Source organism: Bactrocera dorsalis, chromosome 5 (assembly GCF_023373825.1).
Source record: "Bactrocera dorsalis isolate Fly_Bdor chromosome 5, ASM2337382v1, whole genome shotgun sequence".
In the NCBI taxonomy this organism is placed as follows: domain Eukaryota; kingdom Metazoa; phylum Arthropoda; class Insecta; order Diptera; family Tephritidae; genus Bactrocera; species Bactrocera dorsalis.
The window spans coordinates 11,811,535-11,838,389 of record NC_064307.1 but is presented as its reverse complement, the minus strand read 5'-3'; the positions used below and the strand labels follow the sequence as shown (position 1 = coordinate 11,838,389).

The following is a 26,855-nucleotide window of genomic DNA, read 5'->3' as shown; positions in this document are numbered from 1 at the left end:
TATTTTTACCAAGTGATGCGTTTAACCAGCTGTTTTCGACTAATCAACGGTAAAACCTTATGACTCGTTCACACTACACTAACAAAGATTGTGTATGGCTCAATTAGAAATAACACAACAAAATGTAACGACACTAAGCGATATTATGAAGCCATATTAACACATATAAATATAGAATCGTTAGTTCAAAATTCAGCGCGTGATAAAAAGAAATGTTGTCCAATAAAAAATATTTTTAATTAATTTATTTATTATAATGTTCTGTTTAATAAAGAGGCGTTCAAAATGTATGTAAGCCGATTTTCACTTTAGAACGTAGCGGCCTTGTAAGTACATAAAATTTACATTATTACAATACTGAAGTACATATCTCACAAATGCATGAAAGTACAGTAATACCCCGGACTTACGCGATAGGTGGGTCCGAGCGGTTGCCGTGTAAGTCGAATTCGCGTAAGTCGGGGCTCAACGTTGCATATAAATACATATAAAGTTTGTTTAATCGGGACCAGAGTTTAAAGAAAACAATAATTTAGAAGAAAAATGTTTAATAAAGTGTAGGATAATAAAAAAATATTACATTGTTATGAATAAAGTAAGCTAAACCGAAGTTATTTTGATGTCGAAGGCTTCATATATTCTAACAGTGTTGCTTGACGAGTTAAATTTTTCTTCTTTTCACGTAAAATTTCCTCGTAGCATACCAGTAATTTTTTTATCCCTCGTTTTGTAGTAGAAATGCGTTCTTCATTAGAATCAATTTTTTCTAAAATTTGTAACCCCTTTTCAATTGAATTGAGCCCTTCTGTTAAGTTTGCAATTGTCATTTGATTTACCGATTCAACTGGGTCTAGCGAATCAGTTTGGTCAATATCTTGCTCATACTTACGCATTTCTATAACCTCCTATAATATCCTGGTAAAATATATATTTTAGAATTGCCTAAATAGCAATCAAAATGAAAAACCGCGTATCTTCGAATTCGCGTAAAACGGGGTAGCGTAAGTCGGGGTATTACTGTATACGATAGCTGCGAAATATAATGAATGAGCCTACATACATATGTATGTATATCACAAGGAAAATATCCAGTATCGTGCTCCATTTCAAATAAATTTATGCTATCAAATATCGAAATGTCACAAAAGATTAATCATAAATGTAACATAATTTTCAGCTCGTTGTAGAATCAATCACGCATTTTTTTGATAACAACACATATTGAAAAGTAAAATTTCATCAGTGATAGTTTTATTTGTCGATTATTGAGAATATATAATATAATATCATTCTCGATATTGAATTATTCATGATTCTATGCAATCACGAATAATAAGACAATTAGACGCAATTTGAGCTGTGAATGCTGCGCTAGTTTAAGTTTTGAGAGTTACACCTACTATAACACTAATTAATAAATCATCACGAAGAATGAACTCTGTGGTTCATCCATTTATGAATCAATTTTTCCCAAGTTTGACCATTGCAATTTTATAAATTCAAGGCAAAATAGACCTATAATCAATGCTGGTATAATATGATACAAAACAGTCAACGCTTGTTGTGATTCGATTGTTGATGTATGAGCCTTCATATGTTCAACAAAAGTTATCCGGTGCTTTGAATTTTAATCAGAGCTTTTTTAAAAATCTTTTATTCCCTCAGCAATATTCATAAGTTTTATCGAGTGTGTAGTATTTCATATGATGCTGTTTTGTAACTTTTTATCAGGTCCTTTTAATTGCTTTTCGCGATGACAGTCAGTCCTTCCGATTATATTCTCGGTATATTCGAAATATTGAGAAGTGTTTATTTGCGTTAGCGAGTCTTTAAAGACATAGTCATATTCGAACAATTGAAGTCAATGGAATGTTCATTTCTCACAACCGCATAAACACCTTCTCTTGGTTAAAATTATTTGCTGTAGAGGGAATCGTTTTTTTCCAAACTTTGGTTCTCTGGGTATGCCTATCTCTTTTTCAGACGAAATAATCTTGTGTAATGTTTACTGGCTACTTGCTGTAAACAGAATTTATTTCAAAGAAAACAAAATGAAATAACGATAAGCTTAACTGAAAAATGATTCGATGACGCAAAAACCATAATGGAATTATGCGCGTGATAACTGGGTGATCATGCTGTTTATATGAGTTAAGCGTCCACCCACTTTAACCGGAAGAAATGGCACACACTAATAAAACACAGCAATACACCACACTCGTACACAACACATCTCACTACACTTGTACATCCACCCACTCAGCATAAAGGATGGTCCCCTGTGCAGTGCAGATTCAACAAATTCGTTTACACAATTCGTCAGCTGCAGTTCGCTCATCAACACATCAACATTCGCCATACACACATTCGCTGACACACTGCGCCCCGTCGCCATCACCTGGTCCGCTTCGCTACCGCATCTATACTTCAATTGGATCGCCGTCTGATCGACGTTGATCTTGTCATCAATTTTATATACATATATTCGTTTGCGACATCAATCCCGCGCGCTGCAGTTAGCACCACATACGATCCCGTTTAAATCGATAACCTTCATGGACCTCCGAAATAAATAAACATTTAGCTTGAAAATAATATCGTTTATATAAAGTTAAATATTTTCCAAATAAATTGCACAAGTGTGCTAAAAAAAATTTTCGCAAACCAGTGCATAAAAGAATATATAAGTTGGCATTCACATTATGAATATTCTATTCTAGTTTGAGACTTCGTCGTGAAACATTCTCTTCGAATTCATACATTTCATACATTTCTTTGAACATGAAGTTGATTGTTCTTTTTGTGGGTCTATGTGTCTCTGTTGGGGTGTTGTGCAGCGTGCCCGATCAGGTTGAGGTTGGGTCAGCAAATCCAAGTTACAGCGGTAAATAAAAAAACATTTTATAAAAAACATTTTTTGCATTCTACAGACTACATAAATGTAATACATGTATATATATTTTTTTTATCATAATGTAGGTAGATTCAAACCGCGACCACCTCAACCAAGTGTTAATGAATCGTTTGTGAAGGTAAATAGACTGATAAAAAGTTTTTCTGACCGATTCGACATTAAAAAGGAATTGTGCGGCCCTCAACTGAATCGCCGTAAAAGACAGCTAAATCCTAATAATTCCCACTGCTCCCTACCCGTAACTGTCGGGCAAAACTATTATAACGATATAGAAAACATAGCTGCCGAACTACGCAATGACCCAGACTTCATAACCGCTTACCTGCCCATTGAAAGTGGGTACGCAGTTGATAGTTATACCACGATGACAGCTCCAGCCAACCAAAATCACGCACAACCCATTGACTTGACCATCACAATGCAAGCTACTATCACGTATGCTATGACACAACATCTGCGAGAGCCTATTGATGATTCGATTACAGAGCGTATGGAAGAAATGGATTGGTATCGCGGAGGTAATAAAAACACCAATGATGAACGAGGTCATCTTTTGGCTAACTCTCTCGGGGGGCCTAGTTTACCATGGAATTTCGTTCCACAAAGTCCATCAGTAAATCGTGGATTGGGAATTAGAGGTAATTTATGTGTAACTTATAATAACATAGTGAACATTTTAATGAATAATTCAGGAAAGGATATTACTTATTAGAATGTTAATCGAAAAAATAACAATTTTCTTTGATGAAAACCATTTACAAATCTAAATTTTCACGGTGCGACAGGTGTGACGACATATTGTTGGTTTGAACTCGAAGCGGATATCCGAAGAATTCTCCGACAAAATCCGGACCATATCATCGTTTGGACCATCCTAGTTAGTTATGGGGGTTTACCAGCTTCGCGCCGCCCGACACTTTTTTTGATATCGGTACGTCATTTGGATTCCCATCGTCGATTTATAGACTATCGCATGTTTGTGATTCCCAACATGCCTTCGGATGCCTGCACTAATTCGAATTCAATTTTCTAACCCTCTTACCCGCAAGATCACTTGAAGTCAGCTTTTTGTGCACGAAAAAATTGTTCTACATGTAAAAGTTGAAAAAAAAAATATAACATATCCACTCATTAACCATTGCAAATAGATAATAACATAACATTTCCGAGTCAAGTATTTCAATCAAAGGATTTATCTCTAAATTCAACTCATCTGAATTACGTAGTCCCATTTAGTGACCTTAATTCTCTAAAGGTCACACAAAGAATTTGAATTCTTGACTACGTAATTTAGATGTTCACCAATTAATTCTTTGATTGAAATACTTGACTCGGAAACCGTCAATATAAATATTATTTTGAACTGTTCCAACTTTATATAACTACTAGATTTTCAATAAAAAATATTACGAATTTTGCACAAAGAAAACAGATAATTTTATTAATTCTTTCTTTATCTATCAATAAATACATGATGGTTTCATCCGGAGTCTAATGTAATTGTGGTCATTCGAAAATTTTCCATTACTAGCCTCGAACGACAACTTTCATACATAGTATCAAAATCACCAACTAAGAAGATGAAAATTATGATAGATACTGAATTAGATAGAATTATGCGTGCGATAGTGATCATCCGGTATGTATTTCCTATAAAACAGAATTCGATTCGAACAAAACAAAGAAATAACACTATCATGCGCATAAAAAATTATAATCGTTCATACCATTTTAATTGGGCATTCACATCAATTATTCATGTGAATTTTTAATTCTTGTGTGAAACTTGATCGAAGAACGTACTTTGTTAAATCATACATTTGTTTGAACATGAACTTGATTGTTCTTATTGTGGGTCCATGTGTGTCCACGGGGGTGTTATGAAAATAAAAATAATCATCTACTCAAAGTAAAATGCTCGCGACTTGTGCTCAAGTTGACGTGCACGCTAGCTCATGCAGATATGTCAGATTTGTGCAATAGTATAATATAGTTTAGAGTATGAACTGTACAGATTATTGAACAAGCTTAGGGCTCAAAACTAATAAAGAGTCGAATCGAACGAGATGAAATGTATACAATAAAAAATGAACAGAATGAGACATTATGTCGAAAAAAATTCACAGTGATATAAAATTTTGATGTTTATTATCTCTGCCACGATTACTATTTCCTCAGAAATTTTTTTCTTCTAATAAAAAATGGTGAATATGTATAACGACATTCTGCCTCTTTATGAATTGAGCTGAGTCGCAAATGACTTCGTAAAAGGCACAACGAGTCAACTATAGAATCATAGTTTGAAATCCGGTTCTAAAATATCATCATCATCTCTTTAGCATTCACCAACACCAAAATAGAGCTTTCAGCTGTAGCTGTAAAAAGAAATAGAAACAATGCATTGCCGTAATAAAATTGGAGTTCTGTGAATTTCTAAAATGGTTAAATTTTACCCAAAATTAACATATATGTATATAAATACATATATAAAAACCCTCAAAATAGGCTTCTGAGTCAATGCAAGTACGCCAACGTTTGATTCAATTTTCTATAGACTTCTTATAAACTTTGGCTGGGAACGACTTTTTGTGGTTTCGGCTCTTTTTGCACCATTCTCTAGATTGCTGAACAGTTTCGATATCATATTCATAAACTCAAATCTCGTCCCACTAAGGTTACGCTTCACGAATGAGTTACAAAGGTAGATAAATGACGCCCATGAGGCAAGTTTTTAATGACTTCACGACCTTCATCAAGTGATTTGTGCCATTGAAATACCTGTGTTCGTGATAGAGTAGACTCCCCAAAATTCTTCTGCAACATTTTAAACGATTCCGTTGCCGTACAATCAGGAATTGTTTACCGATTCGGCTTGTGAACAGAATTTAAATGACTTGAGACAAATTTAATTCGATTATTGCCGATTTCGATTTGTGAAAGCTTTTATTTTGGTAATATCATTTCGCAAATATTTATGTATTTTTATCGAGTCTACGGTGCCCAAAAAAATTCATACAAAATACGCAAGCCGCCCGACCAATCCAAGCGGCATCGCTTTGCTTCTTTGTTCAGCTTTCATAGCTGACTCAATGGGTATGTAAATAAGCGAAAATGTTGCATTTGGGACGAAGAGCAACCTGAAGATATTCAAGAGCTGTCATTGCATCCAGAAAAAACAACGGTTTGGTGTGGTTTGCGGGCCGGTGGAATCATCGGTCCATATTTCTTCAAAAATGATGAAAGTGAGAACGTCAATGGCGGCTGCTATCGCGCCATGATGAAATTGAAGCTCGTGATCTCAGCAACATTGGACCAAAACATCACTGGTTGCATTCACTAGTTACTAATCAAAATGTTCGAACGAGTCATCGAAAATTGGACTCAGTGCATGGACCATTTGACCTAGCCGTGGTCAGCATTTGAAAGAGATAATCTTCCAAAAAATAAATGTTACTGTGTTTTTTTTTTTAAGGTAGGAAACCTCGAAATTGAACACCCTTTATTATACTTAAAGCTTAAATACTTTACTAGTTGGCAAATAAGATCAAGAGGTGCCACAGCATTAGGAGCAGACGCATAGTCAAACATCAGTTATTCCATCGCAGCAATCGTTTTTACACCCTCCGTCTGTCGTGCCTTTTCCACTGCTCGATCGAAAACTGCAGCTTTCCGAAATAGCTGTTCACTTAAAATTCGCCCCATTGACATCGAGAGACAATAAAAAACACACAAAACAACTAATTAATCGATCACATATATTTAAGTTTCGTACTTTAATTTTCACAAAATGTTAATAACTATGATTATTACACTTTTACACTTTTCATCAATTAAACTAAAGCGCCTTCGTGCAGAGTTAACGGCGCTTGCGTTTAACTCACCCGCCATTTCGACTGCATTTGTATGTATTTGTTTGTTTGTTTGTATGCATTACATAACATATGTATGTATTATATGAAGGTAATATAATTTTAAAAGTATATATAAATAACAAAAATCAAAATAAAATAATCAAATCAATTAATATGAAAAGTAAAATAGTGTTTAAACAATTAAATCTCTCTTAAAACAATACAATACAAAGTACAATATACATATAATATCGGTTTCTTTATGTATGTGTGTATATGTGCAATATATTGTTTGATTTATGCTTGCCTGTGCACTTGACTTCAAACCGAATTTAATTGCAAACAAAAAGTGCTTACTTGCTTGCACGTATGTGTGTGTGTGTGTGAATGGGCATGTGTATGTAGGATATGTACTATTACTTTGTATATGCAAGCACTCAATTTGATGGACTTTATTGCTGCACAAACAAGTGAACTAAAATTAGCTTGTTATTAAAAGTATGTACTAATATTATTTGTTGTTGTTATTAAATTACAAACACACATGTGTAAATTAGTTAACTACAGTATGTAATTTTATTGTTTGCTCAGACCTGCATAATAGGATTTACTTAGTATTCATGTACATACATACATACTTTTATATGTATTTACATATTCATAGGTATGTATATACAAATACCTTTGCGCAATGTATTCTAAAAATAAACACCGTTGTCTTTGTAATTCCGTTAATTTACAAAATTATGAATACTAAAATATCAATAGTAGAAATTAGGCTCAAATATTCAATAAATTCTAATATTTATCCATTTATTTTTTTTATTAATATAATTATAATTGCATGTGTACTTTATATGTTAAAAGCGAACTAAAAATAACTTAAATTTTGCACTAACGCTTCTTTACCGTAATTACAACAACTATGCACGGCAAGAGTAAATAAGAAATGTATCAATATAAAAAATACAAGAGTTGCATTTCTTCAAAGGATATAATTATTACAACAAAAAATATTAAAAGATGCAAATTAAGATAAAAGAATTTAATTTTTTTTAAATATGTATAAATAAATATTTTTCCCCCAAAAAAATGTACATAGTTAAAACACAATACCTATTAAAAACAAAAAAGAAATAATGATAATAAACGAAAAATATTTTTTTATATTATTGCTTTAAATAAATATTTTTTCCCAAAAATTTACATATTTATTACGAATCTAAAATTATTAAAAATTAAAAAATTAAATTTATTATTAAATGACTGTTTGTAAAAAATATAAAATAAAAACACTCTGTTTTGTTTTAAAAATGAAAACATTTTAAATGAAATCTAAAAATTAATAAAAAGATTAGAACACCACCATAAGTATTATTGCAAAAGAATATAAAGAACTAAACAACAAAGGCAAAAATATTAAAAAAAATATTAAAAAAAAAACATAAAAAAGTGAATATGAACTAAAAATTGTTATTCAAAAAATTTAATTCCAAAAGCATTTACAATTTACAACAATTAAAACAGAAAAAACCAAGAGTACATTAAACTTAAAAAATACACACAACAAATATTTATTGTTACTTTTTACTTGAAATAGCTTTAGCATGGCGTTACACACTTAAATATTAGGGATATTTAATAAAATATATAAATTAGTTACATATTCAGAGCGAGTGGCGAGTAATAAATTAGAAAAAAACAAGTTGTTGCATTATACTAAATAATAAATATGTTTATTGTGAATTGATGCAGATAAAAAAATATTAATTAAAATTTATATACACACATATTTCAAATAAAATACGAAGCTGATTTATATTTTTACCAAGTGATGCGTTTAACCAGCTGTTTTCGACTAATCAACGGTAAAACCTTATGACTCGTTCACACTACACTAACAAAGATTGTGTATGGCTCAATTAGAAATAACACAACAAAATGTAACGACACTAAGCGATATTATGAAGCCATATTAACACATATAAATATAGAATCGTTAGTTCAAAATTCAGCGCGTGATAAAAAGAAATGTTGTCCAATAAAAAATATTTTTAATTAATTTATTTATTATAATGTTCTGTTTAATAAAGAGGCGTTCAAAATGTATGTAAGCCGATTTTCACTTTAGAACGTAGCGGCCTTGTAAGTACATAAAATTTACATTATTACAATACTGAAGTACATATCTCACAAATGCATGAAAGTATACGATAGCTGCGAAATATAATGAATGAGCCTACATACATATGTATGTATATCACAAGGAAAATATCCAGTATCGTGCTCCATTTCAAATAAATTTATGCTATCAAATATCGAAATGTCACAAAAGATTAATCATAAATGTAACATAATTTTCAGCTCGTTGTAGAATCAATCACGCATTTTTTTGATAACAACACATATTGAAAAGTAAAATTTCATCAGTGATAGTTTTATTTGTCGATTATTGAGAATATATAATATAATATCATTCTCGATATTGTATTATTCATGATTCTATGCAATCACGAATAATAAGACAATTAGACGCAATTTGAGCTGTGAATGCTGCGCTAGTTTAAGTTTTGAGAGTTACATCTACTATAACACTAATTAATAAATCATCACGAAGAATGTACTCTGTGGTTCATCCATTTATGAATCAATTTTTCCCAAGTTTGACCATTGCAATTTTATAAATTCAAGGCAAAATAGACCTATAATCAATGCTGGTATAATATGATACGAAACAGTCAACGCTTGTTGTGATTCGATTGTTGATGTATGAGCCTTCATATGTTCAACAAAAGTTATCCGGTGCTTTGAATTTTAATCAGAGCTTTTTTAAAAATCTTTTATTCCCTCAGCAATATTCATAAGTTTTATCGAGTGTGTAGTATTTCATATGATGCTTTTTTGTAACTTTTTATCAGGTCCTTTTAATTGCTTTTCGCGATGACAGTCAGTCCTTCCGATTATATTCTCGGTATATTCGAAATATTGAGAAGTGTTTATTTGCGTTAGCGAGTCTTTAAAGACATAGTCATATTCGAACAATTGAAGTCAATAGAATGTTCATTTCTCACAATCGCATAAGCACCTTCTCTTGGTTAAAATTATTTGCTGTAGAGGGAATCGTTTTTTTCCAAACTTTGGTTCTCTGGGTATGCCTATCTCTTTTTCAAACGAAATAATCTTGTGTAATGTTTACTGGCTACTTGCTGTAAACAGAATTTATTTCAAAGAAAACAAAATGAAATAACGATAAGCTTAACTGAAAAATGATTCGATGACGCAAAAACCATAATGGAATTATGCGCGTGATAACTGGGTGATCATGCTGTTTATATGAGTTAAGCGTCCACCCACTTTAACCGGAAGAAATGGCACACACTAATAAAACACAGCAATACACCACACTTGTACATCCACCCACTCAGCATAAAGGATGGTCCCCTGTGCAGTGCAGATTCAACAAATTCGTTTACACAATTCGTCAGCTGCAGTTCGCTCATCAACACATCAACATTCGCCATACACACATTCGCTGACACACTGCGCCCCGTCGCCATCACCTGGTCCGCTTCGCTACCGCATCTATACTTCAATTGGATCGCCGTCTGATCGACGTTGATCTTGTCATCAATTTTATATACATATATTCGTTTGCGACATCAATCCCGCGCGCTGCAGTTAGCACCACATACGATCCCGTTTAAATCGATAACCTTCATGGACCTCCGAAATAAATAAACATTTAGCTTGAAAATAATATCGTTTATATAAAGTTAAATATTTTCCAAATAAATTGCACAAGTGTGCTAAAAAAAATTTTCGCAAACCAGTGCATAAAAGAATATATAAGTTGGCATTCACATTATGAATATTCTATTCTAGTTTGAGACTTCGTCGTGAAACATTCTCTTCGAATTCATACATTTCATACATTTCTTTGAACATGAAGTTGATTGTTCTTTTTGTGGGTCTATGTGTCTCTGTTGGGGTGTTGTGCAGCGTGCCCGATCAGGTTGAGGTTGGGTCAGCAAATCCAAGTTACAGCGGTAAATAAAAAACATTTTATAAAAAACATTTTTTGCATTCTACAGACTACATAAATGTAATACATGTATATATATTTTTTTTATCATAATGTAGGTAGATTCAAACCGCGACCACCTCAACCAAGTGTTAATGAATCGTTTGTGAAGGTAAATAGACTGATAAAAAGTTTTTCTGACCGATTCGACATTAAAAAGGAATTGTGCGGCCCTCAACTGAATCGCCGTAAAAGACAGCTAAATCCTAATAATTCCCACTGCTCCCTACCCGTACCTGTCGGGCAAAACTATTATAACGATATAGAAAACATAGCTGCCGAACTACGCAATGACCCAGACCTCATAACCGCTTACCTGCCCATTGATAGTAGGTACGCAGTTGATAGTTATACCACGATGACAGCTCCAGCCAACCAAAATCACGCACAACCCATTGACTTGACCATCACAATGCAAGCTACTCTCACGTATGCTAAGGCACAACATCTCCGAGAGCCTATTGATGATTCGATTGCAGAGCGCATGCAAGAAATGGATTGGTATCGCGGAGGTAATAAAAACACCAATGATGAACGAGGTCATCTTTTGGCTAACTCTCTCGGGGGGCCTAGTTTACCATGGAATTTCGTTCCACAAAGTCCATCAGTAAATCGTGGATTGGGAATTAGAGGTAATTTATGTGTAACTTATAATAATATAGTGAACATTTTAATGAATAATTCAGGAAAGGATATTACTTATTAGAATGTTAATCGAAAAAATAACAATTTTCTTTGATGAAAACCATTTACAAATCTAAATTTTCACGGTGCGACAGGTGCGACGACATATTGTTGGTTTGACCTCGAAGCGGATATCCGAAGAATTCTCCGACAAAATCCGGACCATGTCATCGTTTGGACCATCGTAGTTAGATATGGGGGTTTACCAGCTTCGCGCCGCCCGACAGCTTTTTTGATATCGGTACGTCATTTGGATTCCGATCGTCGATTTATAGACTATCGCATGTTTGTGATTCCCAACATGCCTTCGGACGCCTGCACTAATTCGAGCCAATTCAATTTTCTAACCCTCTAACCCGCAAGATCACCTGAAGTCAGCTTTTTGTGCACGAAAAAAATGTTCTACATGTAAAAGTTGAAAAAAAAAAAATATAACATATCCACTCATTAACCATTGCAAATAGATAATAACATAACATTTCCGAGTCAAGTATTTCAATCAAAGGATTTATCTCTAAATTCAACTCATCTGAATTACGTAGTCCCATTTAGTGACCTTAATTCACACAAAGAATTTGAATTCTTGACTACGTAATTTAGATGTTCACCAATTAATTCTTTGATTGAAATACTTGACTCGGAAACCGTCAATATAAATATTATTTTGAACTGTTCCAACTTTATATAACTACTAGATTTTCAATAAAAAATATTACGAATTTTGCACAAAGAAAACAGATAATTTTATTAATTCTTTCTTTATCTATCAATAAATACATGATGGTTTCATCCGGAGTCTAATGTAATTGTGGTCATTCGAAAATTTTCCATTACTAGCCTCGAACGACAACTTTCATACATAGTATCAAAATCACCAACTAAGAAGATGAAAATTATGATAGATACTGAATTAGATAGAATTATGCGTGCGATAGTGATCATCCGGTATGTATTTCCTATAAAACAGAATTCGATTCGAACAAAACAAAGAAAAAACACTATCATGCGCATAAAAAATTATAATCGTTCATACCATATTAATTGGGCATTCACATCAATTATTCATGTGAATTTTTAATTCTTGTGTGAAACTTGATCGAAGAACGTACTTTGTGAAATCATACATTTGTTTGAACATGAACTTGATTGTTCTTATTATGGGTCCATGTGTGTCCACGGGGGTGTTATGAAAATAAAAATAATCATCTACTCAAAATAAAATGCTCGCGACTTGTGCTCAAGTTGACATGCACGCTAGCTCATGCAGATATGTCAGATTTGTGCAATAGTATAATATAGTTTAGAGTATGAACTGTACAGATTATTGAACAAGCTTAGGGCTCAAAACTAATAAAGAGTCGAATCGAACGAGATGAAATGTATACAATAAAAAATGAACAGAATGAGGCATTATGTCGAAAAAAATTCACAGTGCCATAAAATTTTGATGTTTATTATCTCTGTCACGATTACTATTTCCTCAGAAATTTTTTTCTTCTAATAAAAAATGGTGAATATGTATAACGACATTCTGCCTCTTTATGAATTGAGCTGAGTCGCAAATGACTTCGTAAAAGGCACAACGAGTCAACTATAGAATCATAGTTTGAAATCCGGTTCTAAAATATCATCATCATCTCTTTAGCATTCACCAACACCAAAATAGAGCTTTCAGCTGTAGCTGTAAAAAGAAATAGAAACAATGCATTGCCGTAATAAAATTGGAGTTCTGTGAATTTCTAAAATGGTTAAATTTTACCCAAAATTAACAAATATGTATATAAATATATAAAAACCCTCAAAATAGGCTTCTGAGTCAATGCAAGTACGCCAACGTTTGATTCAATTTTCTATAGACTTCTTATAAACTTTGGCTGGGAACGACTTTTTGTGGTTTCGGCTCTTTTTGCACCATTCTCTAGATTGCTGAACAGTTTCGATATCATATTCATAAACTCAAATCTCGTCCCACTAAGATTACGCTTCACGAATGAGTTACAAAGGTAGATAAATGACGCCCATGAGGCAAGTTTTTAATGACTTCACGACCTTCATCAAGTGATTTGTGCCATTGAAATACCTGTGTTCGTGATAGAGTAGACTCCCCAAAATTCTTCTGCAACATTTTAAACGATTCCGTTGCCGTACAATCAGGAATTGTTTACCGATTCGGCTTGTGAACAGAATTTAAATGACTTGAGACAAATTTAATTCGATTATTGCCGATTTCGATTTGTGAAAGCTTTTATTTTGGTAATATCATTTCGCAAATATTTATGTATTTTTATCGAGTCTACGGTGCCCAAAAAAATTCATACAAAATACGCAAGCCGCCCGACCAATCCAAGCGGCATCGCTTTGCTTCATGTGCTCTTAAATAACTCCAAGATCCGACGTTTCCGAGTCAAACTTTGTTCAGCTTTCATAGCTGACTCAATGGGTATGTAAATAAGCGAAAATGTCGCATTTGGGACGAAGAGCAACCTGAAGATATTCAAGAGCTGTCATTGCATCCAGAAAAAATAACGGTTTGGTGTGGTTTGCGGGCCGGTGGAATCATCGGTCCATATTTCTTCAAAAATGATGAAAGTGAGAACGTCAATGGCGGCTGCTATCGCGCCATGATGAAATTGAAGCTCGTGATCTCAGCAACATTGGACAAAAACATCACTGGTTGCATTCACTAGTTACTAATCAAAATGTTCGAACGAGTCATCGAAAATTGGACTCAGTGCATGGACCATTTGACCTAGCCGTGGTCAGCATTTGAAAGAGATAATCTTCCAAAAAATAAATGTTACTGTGTTTTTTTTTTTTAAGGTAGGAAACCTCGAAATTGAACACCCTTTATTATACTTAAAGCTTAAATACTTTACTAGTTGGCAAATAAGATCAAGAGGTGCCACAGAATTAGGAGCAGACGCATAGTCAAACATCAGTTATTCCATCGCAGCAATCGTTTTTACACCCTCCGTCTGTCGTGCCTTTTCCACTGCTCGATCGAAAACTGCAGCTTTCCGAAATAGCTGTTCACTTAAAATTCGCCCCATTGACATCGAGAGACAATAAAAAACACACAAAAGCACTAATTAATCGATCACATATATTTAAGTTTCGTACTTTAATTTTCACAAAATGTTAATAACTATGATTATTACACTTTTACACTTTTCATCAATTAAACTAAAGCGCCTTCGTGCAGAGTTAACGGCGCTTGCGTTTAACTCACCCGCCATTTCGACTGCATTTGTATGTATTTGTTTGTTTGTTTGTATGCATTACATAACATATGTATGTATTATATGAAGGTAATATAATTTTAAAAGTATATATAAATAACAAAAATCAAAATAAAATAATCAAATCAATTAATATGAAAAGCAAAATAGTGTTTAAACAATTAAATCTCTCTTAAAACAATACAATACAAAGTATAATATATAATAGCGGTTTCTTTATGTATGTGTGTGTGTATATGTGCAATATATTGTTTGATTTATGCTTGCCTGTGCACTTGACTTCAAACCGAATTTAATTGCAAACAAAAAGTGCTTACTTGCTTGCACGTATGTGTGTGTGTGTGTGAATGGGCATGTGTATGTAGGATATGTACTATTACTTTGTATATGCAAGCACTCAATTTGATGGACTTTATTGCTGCACAAACAAGTGAACTAAAATTAGTTTGTTATTAAAAGTATGTACTAATATTATTTGTTGTTGTTATTAAATTACAAACACACATGTGTAAATTAGTTAACTACAGTATGTAATTTTATTGTTTGCTCAGACCTGCATAATAGGATTTACTTAGTATACATGTACATACATACTTTTATATGTATTTACATATTCATATGTATGTACATGTGTATATACAAATACCTTTGCGCAATGTATTCTAAAAATAAACACCGTTGTCTTATGTAATTCCGTTCATTTACAAAATTATTAATACTAAAATATCAATAGTAGAAATTAGGCTCAAATATTCAATAAATTCTAATATTTCATTTATTTTTTTAATTAATATAACAAAATTATAATTGCATGTGTACTTTGTATGTTAAAAGCGAACTAAAAATAACTAAAATTTTGCACTAACGCTTCTTTACCGTAATTACAACAACTATGCACTGCAAGAGTAAACAAAAAATGTATCAATACAAAAAATGCAAGAGTTGCATTTCTTCAAAGGATATAAATATTACAACAAAAAATATTAAAAAATGCAAATTAAGATAAAAGAATTTAATTTTTTTTAAATAAATATTTTGTCCCCAAAAAATGTACATAATTAAAGCACAATATTAAAAACAAAAAAAAAAAATATAATAATAAACGATAAATATTTTTTTATATTATTGTTTTAAATAAAATTATTTCCCCAAAAATTTACATATTTATTACGAATCTAAAATTATTAAAAATTAAAAAATTAAATTTATTATTAAATGATTGTTTGTAAAAAATATAAAATAAAAATACTAATTTTTGTTTTAAATATGTAAAAACTTTAAATTAAATACAAAAATTAATAAAAAGATTAAAACACCACGATAAGTATTATTGCAAAAGAATATAAAGAATTAAACAACAAAGGCAAAAATATAAAAAAAAATATAAAAAACATAAAATAGTGAATTTGAACTAAAAATTGTTATTCAAAAAATTTAATTCCAAAACATTTACAATTTACAACAATTAAAACAGAAAAAACTACGAGTACAGTAAACTTAAAAAATACGTACAACAAATATTTATTGTTACTTTTTACTTGAAATAGCTTTAGCATGGCGTTACACACTTAAATATTAGGGATATTTAATAAAATATATAAATTAGTTACATATTCAGAGCGAGTGGCGAGTAATAAATTAGAAAAAACAAGTTGTTGCATTATACTAAATAATAAATTTGTTTATTGTGAATTGATAGAGTTAAAAAATATTAATTAAAATTTAAATACACACATATTTCAAACAAAATACGAAGCTGATTTATATTTTCACCAAGTGATGCGTTTAACCAGCTGTTTTTGACTAATCAACGGTTAAAGCTTATGACTCGTTCACACTACACGAACAAAGATTGTGTATGGCTCAATTATTATATAAATAACAATAAAATGGAACGACACTAAGCGATTTTATGAAGCCATAAAACACACCCAACAGCCACATATATAAACATAGAATCGTTAGTTAAAATTCAGCGCGTGATAAAAAGAAATGTTGTTCAACAAAAAATATTTTTGTAAGCCGATTTTCACTTTAGAAAATAGCGGCCTTGTAAGTACATAAAATTTACATTATTAAAATACTGAAGTACATAATATATAAAATCACGTTTTTTGATTTATGCCGGTCTTGCAGCAAATGAGCGATATGTACATACATATCTCGCAAATGCATGAAAGTATACGATAGTTGCGAAATATAATGAATGAGCCTATATATGTATATCACAAGGAAAATATCCAGTATCGTGCTCCATTTCAAATAAATTTATGCTATCAAATATCGAAATGTCACAAAAGATTAATCATAAATGTAACATAATTTTCAGATAATAAGACAATTAGACGCAATTTGAGCTGTGAATGATGCGCTAGTTTAAGTTTTGAGAGTTACATCTACTATAACACTAATTAATAAATCATCACGAAGAATGTACTCTGTGGTTCATCCATTTATGAATCAATTTTTCCCAAGTTTGACCATTGCAATTTTATAAATTCAAGGCAAAATAGACCTATAATCAATGCTGGTATAATATGATACAAAACAGTCAACGCTTGTTGTGATTCGATTGTTGATGTATGAGCCTTCATATGTTCAACAAAAGTTATCCGGTGCTTTGAATTTTAATCAGAGCTTTTTTAAAAATCTTTTATTCCCTCAGCAATATTCATAAGTTTTATCGAGTGTGTAGTATTTCATATGATGCTTTTTTGTAACTTTTTATCAGGTCCTTTTAATTGCTTTTCGCGATAACAGTCAGTCCTTCCGATTATATTCTCGGTATATTCGAAATATTGAGAAGTGTTTATTTGCGTTAGCGAGTCTTTAAAGACATAGTCATATTCGAACAATTGAAGTCAATAGAATGTTCATTTCTCACAATCGCATAAGCACCTTCTCTTGGTTAAAATTATTTGCTGTAGAGGGAATCGTTTTTTTCCAAACTTTGGTTCTCTGGGTATGCCTATCTCTTTTTCAAACGAAATAATCTTGTGTAATGTTTACTGGCTACTTGCTGTAAACAGAATTTATTTCAAAGAAAACAAAATGAAATAACGATAAGCTTAACTGAAAAATGATTCGATGACGCAAAAACCATAATGGAATTATGCGCGTGATAACTGGGTGATCATGCTGTTTATATGAGTTAAGCGTCCACCCACTTTAACCGGAAGAAATGGCACACACTAATAAAACACAGCAATACACCACACTTGTACATCCACCCACTCAGCATAAAGGATGGTCCCCTGTGCAGTGCAGATTCAACAAATTCGTTTACACAATTCGTCAGCTGCAGTTCGCTCATCAACACATCAACATTCGCCATACACACATTCGCTGACACACTGCGCCCCGTCGCCATCACCTGGTCCGCTTCGCTACCGCATCTATACTTCAATTGGATCGCCGTCTGATCGACGTTGATCTTGTCATCAATTTTATATATATATATATATATTTATTACATATATTCGTTACGACATCAATCCCGCGCGCTGCAGTTAGCACCACATACGATCCCGTTTAAATCGATAACCTTCATGGACCTCCGAAATAAATAAACATTTAGCTTGAAAATAATATCGTTTATATAAAGTTAAATATTTTCCAAATAAATTGCACAAGTGTGCTAAAAAAAATTTTCGCAAACCAGTGCATAAAAGAATATATAAGTTGGCATTCACATTATGAATATTCTATTCTAGTTTGAGACTTCGTCGTGAAACATTCTCTTCGAATTCATACATTTCATACATTTCTTTGAACATGAAGTTGATTGTTCTTTTTGTGGGTCTATGTGTCTCTGTTGGGGTGTTGTGCAGCGTGCCCGATCAGGTTGAGGTTGGGTCAGCAAATCCAAGTTACAGCGGTAAATAAAAAACATTTTATAAAAAACATTTTTTGCATTCTACAGACTACATAAATGTAATACATGTATATATATTTTTTTTATCATAATGTAGGCGATGTGTTAGCATCGAGTGATAACCGGACATCAATTCGAGAGAAGAGGTTCATTCCTCTTTTAGCGGGTTTAGGTGCTGTGATTTTATGGGGTGGAGTGGCTATTGTAATAGAAAATTCAATCGTAAATGATATAGACGAGAGACCACCTCAACCAAGTGTTAATGAATCGTTTGTGAAGGTAAATAGACTGATAAAAAGTTTTTCTGACCGATTCGACATTAAAAAGGAATTGTGCGGCCCTCAACTGAATCGCCGTAAAAGACAGCTAAATCCTAATAATTCCCACTGCTCCCTACCCGTAACTGTCGGGGAAAACTATTATAACGATATAGAAAACATAGCTGAAGAACTACGCAATAACTCAGACCTCATAACCGCTTACCTGCCCATTGAAAGTGGGTACGCAGTTGATAGTTATACCACGATGACAGCTCCAGCCAACCAAAATCACGCACAACCCATTGACTTGACCGTCACAATGAAAGCTACTCTCACGTATGCTAAGGCACAACATCTGCGAGAGCCTATTCAAACTTCGATTACAGAGCGTATGGAAGAAATGGATTGGTATCGCGGAGGTAATAAAAACACCAATGATGAACGAGGTCATCTTTTGGCTAACTCTCTCGGGGGGCCTAGTTTACCATGGAATTTCGTTCCACAAAGTCCATCAGTAAATCGTGGAGTGGAAATTAGAGGTGATTTATGTGTAACTTATAATAATATAGTGAACATTTTGATGAATAATTCAGGAAAGGATATTACTTATTAGAATGTTAATCGAAAAAATAACAATTTTCTTTGATGAAAACCATTTACAAATCTAAATTTTCACGGTGCGACAGGTGTGACGACATATTGTTGGTTTGACCTCGAAGCGGATATCCGAAGAATTCTCCGACAAAATCCGGACCATATCATCGTTTGGACCATCGTAGTTAGATATGGGGGTTTACCAGCTTCGCGCCGCCCGACACTTTTTTTGATATCGGTACGTCATTTGGATTCCGATTATCGATTTATAGACTATCGCCAGTTTGTGATTCCCAACATGCCTTCGGATGCCTGCACTAATTCGAGCCAATTCAATTTTCTAACCCTCTAACCCGCAAGATCACCTGAAGTCAGCTTTTTGTGCACGAAAAAATTGTTCTACATGTAAAAGTTGAAAAAAAAAATATAACATATCCACTCATTAACCATTCTTCTTCTTTACTGGCATAGACACCGCTTACGCGATTATAGCCGAGTCAACAACAGCGCGCCAGTCGTTTCTTCTCTTCGCTACGTGGCGCCAATTGGATATTCCAAGCGAGGCCAGGTCCTTCTCCACTTGGTCCTTCCACCGGAGTGGAGGTCTTCCTCTTCCTCTGCTTCCCGCGGCGGGTACTGCGTCGAATACTTTCAGAGCTGGAGTGTTTTCATCCATCCGGACAACATGACCTAGCCAGCGTAGCCGCTGTCTTTTAATTCGCCGAACTATGTCAATGTCGTCGTATATCTCGTACAGCTCATCGTTCCATCGAATGCGATATTCGCCGTGGCCAACGCGCAAAGGACCATAAATCTTCCGCAGAACTTTTCTCTCGAAAACTCGCAACGTCGACTCATCGGTTGTTGTCATCGTCCAAGCCTCTGCACCATATAGCAGGACGGGAATTATGAGCGTCTTATAGAGTTTGGTTTTTGTTCGTCGAGAGAGGACTTTACTTTTCAATTGCCTACTCAGTCCGAAGTAGCACCTGTTGGCAAGAGTAATCCTGCGTTGGATTTCAAAGCTGACATTGTTGGTGGTGTTAACGCTGGTTCCTAAATAGACGAAATTATCTACAACTTCAAAGTTATGACTGTCAACAGTGACGTGGGGGCCAAGTCGCGAGTGCGACGACTGTTTGTTTGATGACAGGAGATATTTCGTCTTGCCCTCGTTCACTGCCAGACCCATTTGCGTTGCTTCCTTGTTCAGTCTGGAGAAAGCAGAACTAACGGCGCGGGTGTTGAGACCGATGATATCAATATCATCGGCATACGCCAGCAGCTGTACACTCTTATAAAAGATTGTACCTGCTCGGTTCAGTTCTGCAGCTCTAATAATTTTCTCCAGCAGCAGATTGAAAAAGTCGCACGATAGGGAGTCGCCTTGTCTGAAACCTCGTTTGGTATCGAACGGCTCGGAGAGGTCCTTCCCGATCCTGACGGAGCTTTTCGTGTTGCTCAACGTCAGTTTACACAGCCGTATTAGTTTTGCGGGGATACCAAATTCAGACATCGCGGCATAAAGGCAGCTCCTTTTCGTGCTGTCGAAAGCAGCTTTGAAATCGACGAATAGGTGGTGAGTGTCGATTCTCCTTTCACGGGTCTTTTCCAAGATTTGGCGCATGGTGAATATCTGGTCGGTTGTTGATTTACCAGGTCTGAAGCCACACTGATAAGGTCCAATCAGTTTGTTGACGGTGGGCTTTAATCTTTCACACAATACGCTCGATAGAACCTTGTATGCGATGTTGAGGAGGCTTATCCCACGGTAGTTGGCGCAGATTGTGGGGTCTCCTTTTTTATGGATTGGGCAGAGCACACTTAGATTCCAATCGTTGGGCATGCTTTCATCCGACCATATTTTGCAAAGAAGCTGATGCATGCTCCTTATCAGTTCTTCGCCGCCGTGTTTGAATAGCTCGGCCGGCAATCCGTCGGCCCCTGCCGCTTTGTTGTTTTTCAGGCGGGCAACTGCTATTCGAACTTCTTCATGGTCGGGCAATGGAACGTCTGCTCCATTTGTCATTGCAAATAGATAATAACATAACATTTCCGAGTCAAGTATTTCAATCAAAGGATTTATCTCTAAATTCAACTCATCTGAATTACGTAGTCCCATTTAGTGACCTTAATTCTCTAAAGGTCACACAAAGAATTTGAATTCTTGACTACGTAATTTAGATGTTCACCAATTAATTCTTTGATTGAAATACTTGACTCGGAAACCGTCAATATAAATATTATTTTGAACTGTTCCAACTTTATATAACTACTAGATTTTCAATAAAAAATATTACGAATTTTGCACAAAGAAAACAGATAATTTTATTAATTCTTTCTTTATCTATCAATAAATACATGATGGTTTCATCCGGAGTCTAATGTAATTGTGGTCATTCGAAAATTTTCCATTACTAGCCTCGAACGACAACTTTCATACATAGTATCAAAATCACCAACTAAGAAGATGAAAATTATGATAGATACTGAATTAGATAGAATTATGCGTGCGATAGTGATCATCCGGTATGTATTTCCTATAAAACAGAATTCGATTCGAACAAAACAAAGAAAAAACACTATCATGCGCATAAAAAATTATAATCGTTCATACCATTTTAATTGGGCATTCACATCAATTATTCATGTGAATTTTTAATTCTTGTGTGAAACTTGATCGAAGAACGTACTTTGTGAAATCATACATTTGTTTGAACATGAACTTGATTGTTCTTATTGTGGGTCCATGTGTGTCCACGGGGGTGTTATGAAAATAAAAATAATCATCTACTCAAAATAAAATGCTCGCGACTTGTGCTCAAGTTGACATGCACGCTAGCTCATGCAGATATGTCAGATTTGTGCAATAGTATAATATAGTTTAGAGTATGAACTGTACAGATTATTGAACAAGCTTAGGGCTCAAAACTAATAAAGAGTCGAATCGAACGAGATGAAATGTATACAATAAAAAATGAACAGAATGAGGCATTATGTCGAAAAAAATTCACAGTGCCATAAAATTTTGATGTTTATTATCTCTGTCACGATTACTATTTCCTCAGAAATTTTTTTCTTCTAATAAAAAATGGTGAATATGTATAACGACATTCTGCCTCTTTATGAATTGAGCTGAGTCGCAAATGACTTCGTAAAAGGCACAACGAGTCAACTATAGAATCATAGTTTGAAATCCGGTTCTAAAATATCATCATCATCTCTTTAGCATTCACCAACACCAAAATAGAGCTTTCAGCTGTAGCTGTAAAAAGAAATAGAAACAATGCATTGCCGTAATAAAATTGGAGTTCTGTGAATTTCTAAAATGGTTAAATTTTACCCAAAATTAACAAATATGTATATAAATATATAAAAACCCTCAAAATAGGCTTCTGAGTCAATGCAAGTACGCCAACGTTTGATTCAATTTTCTATAGACTTCTTATAAACTTTGGCTGGGAACGACTTTTTGTGGTTTCGGCTCTTTTTGCACCATTCTCTAGATTGCTGAACAGTTTCGATATCATATTCATAAACTCAAATCTCGTCCCACTAAGGTTACGCTTCACGAATGAGTTACAAAGGTAGATAAATGACGCCCATGAGGCAAGTTTTTAATGACTTCACGACCTTCATCAAGTGATTTGTGCCATTGAAATACCTGTGTTCGTGATAGAGTAGACTCCCCAAAATTCTTCTGCAACATTTTAAACGATTCCGTTGCCGTACAATCAGGAATTGTTTACCGATTCGGCTTGTGAACAGAATTTAAATGACTTGAGACAAATTTAATTCGATTATTGCCGATTTCGATTTGTGAAAGCTTTTATTTTGGTAATATCATTTCGCAAATATTTATGTATTTTTATCGAGTCTACGGTGCCCAAAAAAATTCATACAAAATACGCAAGCCGCCCGGCCAATCCAAGCGGCATCGCTTTGCTTCATGTACTCTTGAATAACTCCAAGATCCGACGTTTCCGAGTCAAACTTTGTTCAGCTTTCATAGCTGACTCAATGGGTATGTAAATAAGCGAAAATGTCGCATTTGGGACGAAGAGCAACCTGAAGATATTCAAGAGCTGTCATTGCATCCAGAAAAAACATCGGTTTGGTGTTGTTAGCGGGCCGGTGGAATCATCGGTCCATATTTCTTCAAAAATGATGAAAGTGAGAACGTCAATGGCGGCTGCTATCGCGCCATGATGAAATTGAAGCTCGTGATCTCAGCAACATTGGACCAAAACATCACTGGTTGCATTCACTAGTTACTAATCAAAATTTTCGAACGAGTCATCGAAAATTAGACTCAGCGCATGGACCATTTGACCTAGCCGTGGTCAGCATTTGAAAGAGATAATCTTCCAAAAAATAAATGTTACTGTGTTTTTTTTTTAAGGTAGGAAACCTCGAAATTGAACACCCTTTATTATACTTAAAGCTTAAATACTTTACTAGTTGGCAAATAAGATCAAGAGGTGCCACAGAATTAGGAGCAGACGCATAGTCAAACATCAGTTATTCCATCGCAGCAATCGTTTTTACACCCTCCGTCTGTCGTGCCTTTTTCACTTCTCGATCGAAAACTGCAGCTTTCCGAAATAGCTGTTCACTTAAAATTCGCCCCATTGACATCGAGAGACAATAAAAACACACAAAACAACTAATTAATCGATCACATATATTTAAGTTTCGTACTTTAATTTTCACAAAATGTTAATAACTATGATTATTACACTTTTACACTTTTCATCAATTAAACTAAAGCGCCTTCGTGCAGAGTTAACGGCGCTTGCGTTTAACTCACCCGCCATTTCGACTGCATTTGTATGTATTTGTTTGTTTGTTTGTATGCATTACATAACATATGTATGTATTATATGAAGGCAATATAATTTTAAAAGTATATATAAATAACAAAAATCAAAATAAAGTAATCAAATCAATTAATATGAAAAGTAAAATAGTGTTTAAACAATTAAATCTCTCTTAAAACAATACAATACAAAGTATAATATATAATAGCGGTTTCTTTATGTATGTGTGTGTGTATATGTGCAATATATTGTTTGATTTATGCTTGCCTGTGCACTTGACTTCAAACCGAATTTAATTGCAAACAAAAAGTGCTTACTTGCTTGCACGTATGTGTGTGTGTGTGTGTGTGTGTGAATAAACATGTGTATGTAGGATATGTACTATTACTTTGTATATGCAAGCACTCAATTTGATGGACTTTATTGCTGCACAAACAAGTGAACTAAAATTAGTTTGTTATTAAAAGTACTAATATTATTTGTTGTTTTTATTAAATTACAAACACACATGTGTAAATTATTTAACTATGGTATGTAATTTTAATGTTTGCTCAGACCTGCATAATAGGATTTACTTAGTATACATGTACATACATACTTTTATATGTATTTACATATTCATATGTATGTACATATATACAAATACCTTTGCGCAATGTATTCTAAAAATAAAATTCCGTTAATTTACAAAATTATTAATACTAAAATATCAATAGTAGAAATTAGGCTCAAATATTCAATAAATTCTAATATTTCATTTATTTTTTTAATTAATATAACAAAATTATAATTGCATGTGTACTTCGTATGTTAAAAGCGAACTAAAAATAACTAAAATTTTGCACTAACGCTTCTTTACCGTAATTACAACAACTATGCACTGCAAGAGTAAATAAGAAATATATCAATACAAAAAATACAAGAGTTGCATTTCTTCAAAGGATATAATTATTATAACAAAAAATATTAAAAATGCAAATTAAGATAAAATAATTTAATTTTTTGTAAATATGTATAAATAAATATTTTTCACCCAAAAAAATGTACATAGTTAAAACACAATATTAAAAACAAAAAAGAAATAATAATAATAAACGAAAAATATTTTTTTATATTATTGTTTTAAATAAATATTTTTTCCCAAAAATTTACATATTTATTACGAATCTAAAATTATTAAAAATTAAAAAATTAAATTTATTATTAAATGATTGTTTGTAAAAAATATAAAATAAAAATACTCTGTTTTGTTTTAAAAATGAAAACATTTTAAATGAAATCTAAAAATTAATAAAAAAAAAAAAATACCATCATAAGTATTATTGCAAATGAATATAAAGAATTAAACAACAAAGGCAAAAAAATTAAAAAAAAAATTAAAAAAAACATAAAAAAGTGAATATGAACTAAAAATTGTTATTCAAAAAATTTAATTCCAAAAGCATTTACAATTTACAACAATTAAAACAGAAAAAACCAAGAGTACATTAAACTTAAAAAATACACACAACGAATATTTATTGTTACTTTTTACTTGAAATAGCTTTAGCATGGCGTTACACACTTAAATATTAGGGATATTTAATAAAATATATAAATTAGTTACATATTCAGAGCGAGTGGCGAGTAATAAATTAGAAAAAGAACTTGTTGCATTATACTAAATAATAAATTTGTTTATTGTGAATTGATAGAGTTAAAAAAATATTAATTAAAATTTATATACACACATATTTCAAACAAAATACGAAGCTGATTTATATTTTCACCAAGTGATGCGTTTAACCAGCTGTTTTCGACTAATCAACGGTAAAACCTTATGACTCGTTCACACTACACTAACAAAGATTGTGTATGGCTCAATTATTATATAAATAACAATAAAATGGAACGACACTAAGCGATTTTATGAAGCCATAAAACACACCCAACAGCCACACATATAAACATAGAATCGTTAGTTAAAATTCAGCGCGTGATAAAAAGAAATGTTGTTCAACAAAAAATATTTTTGTAAGCCGATTTTCACTTTAGAACGTAGCGGCCTTGTAAGTACATAAAATTTACATTATTACAATACTGAAGTACATAATATATAAAATCACGTTTTTTGATTTATGCCGGTCTTGCAGCAAATGAGCGATATGTACATACATATCTCACAAATGCATGAAAGTAGTATACGATAGCTGCGAAATATAATGAATGAGCCTACATACATATGTATGTATATCACAAGGAAAATATCCAGTATCGTGCTCCATTTCAAATAAATTTATGCTATCAAATATCGAAATGTCACAAAAGATTAATCATAAATGTATCATAATTTTCAGCTCGTTGTAGAATCAATCACGCATTTTTTTGATAACAACACATATTGAAAAGTAAAATTTCATCAGTGATAGTTTTATTTGTCGATTATTGAGAATATATAATATAATATCATTCTCGATATTGAATTATTCATGATTCTATGCAATCACGAATAATAAGACAATTAGACGCAATTTGAGCTGTGAATGCTGCGCTAGTTTA

The 26,855-nt window shown here is 33.0% G+C and overlaps 2 protein-coding genes and 1 long non-coding RNA gene across 5 annotated transcripts in view; 2 read left to right on the top strand and 1 right to left on the bottom strand.

The window, feature by feature from the left end:
* Positions 1-2,641: 2,641 nt before the first annotated feature.
* Positions 2,642-4,350, top strand: LOC125778851 (uncharacterized). The gene is made up of 3 exons (XM_049458337.1): positions 2,642-2,884; positions 2,980-3,552; positions 3,700-4,350. Exons 1-3 carry the CDS (start codon positions 2,782-2,784, stop codon positions 3,945-3,947), a joined length of 924 nt encoding a protein of 307 aa, XP_049314294.1. The 5' UTR covers positions 2,642-2,781; the 3' UTR covers positions 3,948-4,350.
* Positions 4,351-6,652: 2,302 nt separating this feature from the next.
* LOC125778853 (uncharacterized) overlaps positions 6,653-26,855 on the bottom strand; it is a 34,802-nt gene continuing 14,599 nt past the window's right edge. Inside the window, exon 2 of the long non-coding RNA XR_007422984.1 lies at positions 6,653-7,447. This is a non-coding gene — a long non-coding RNA (uncharacterized LOC125778853). The remainder of the gene's footprint in view (positions 7,448-26,855) is intronic.
* LOC125778850 (uncharacterized) lies at positions 10,574-19,943 on the top strand. 3 transcript variants are annotated; one of them, XM_049458335.1, is made up of 3 exons: positions 10,574-10,811; positions 18,741-19,442; positions 19,590-19,943. In XM_049458335.1, exons 1-3 carry the CDS (start codon positions 10,709-10,711, stop codon positions 19,847-19,849), a joined length of 1,065 nt encoding a protein of 354 aa, XP_049314292.1. In that variant the 5' UTR covers positions 10,574-10,708; the 3' UTR covers positions 19,850-19,943. The 3 variants fall into 3 exon arrangements, with proteins under 3 accessions (XP_049314292.1, XP_049314293.1, XP_049314290.1); XM_049458336.1 differs by lacking the exons at positions 18,741-19,442; positions 19,590-19,943 and adding exons at positions 10,906-11,478; positions 11,626-12,272 and having other exon boundaries at positions 10,654-10,811; XM_049458333.1 differs by lacking the exon at positions 10,574-10,811 and adding an exon at positions 18,402-18,646.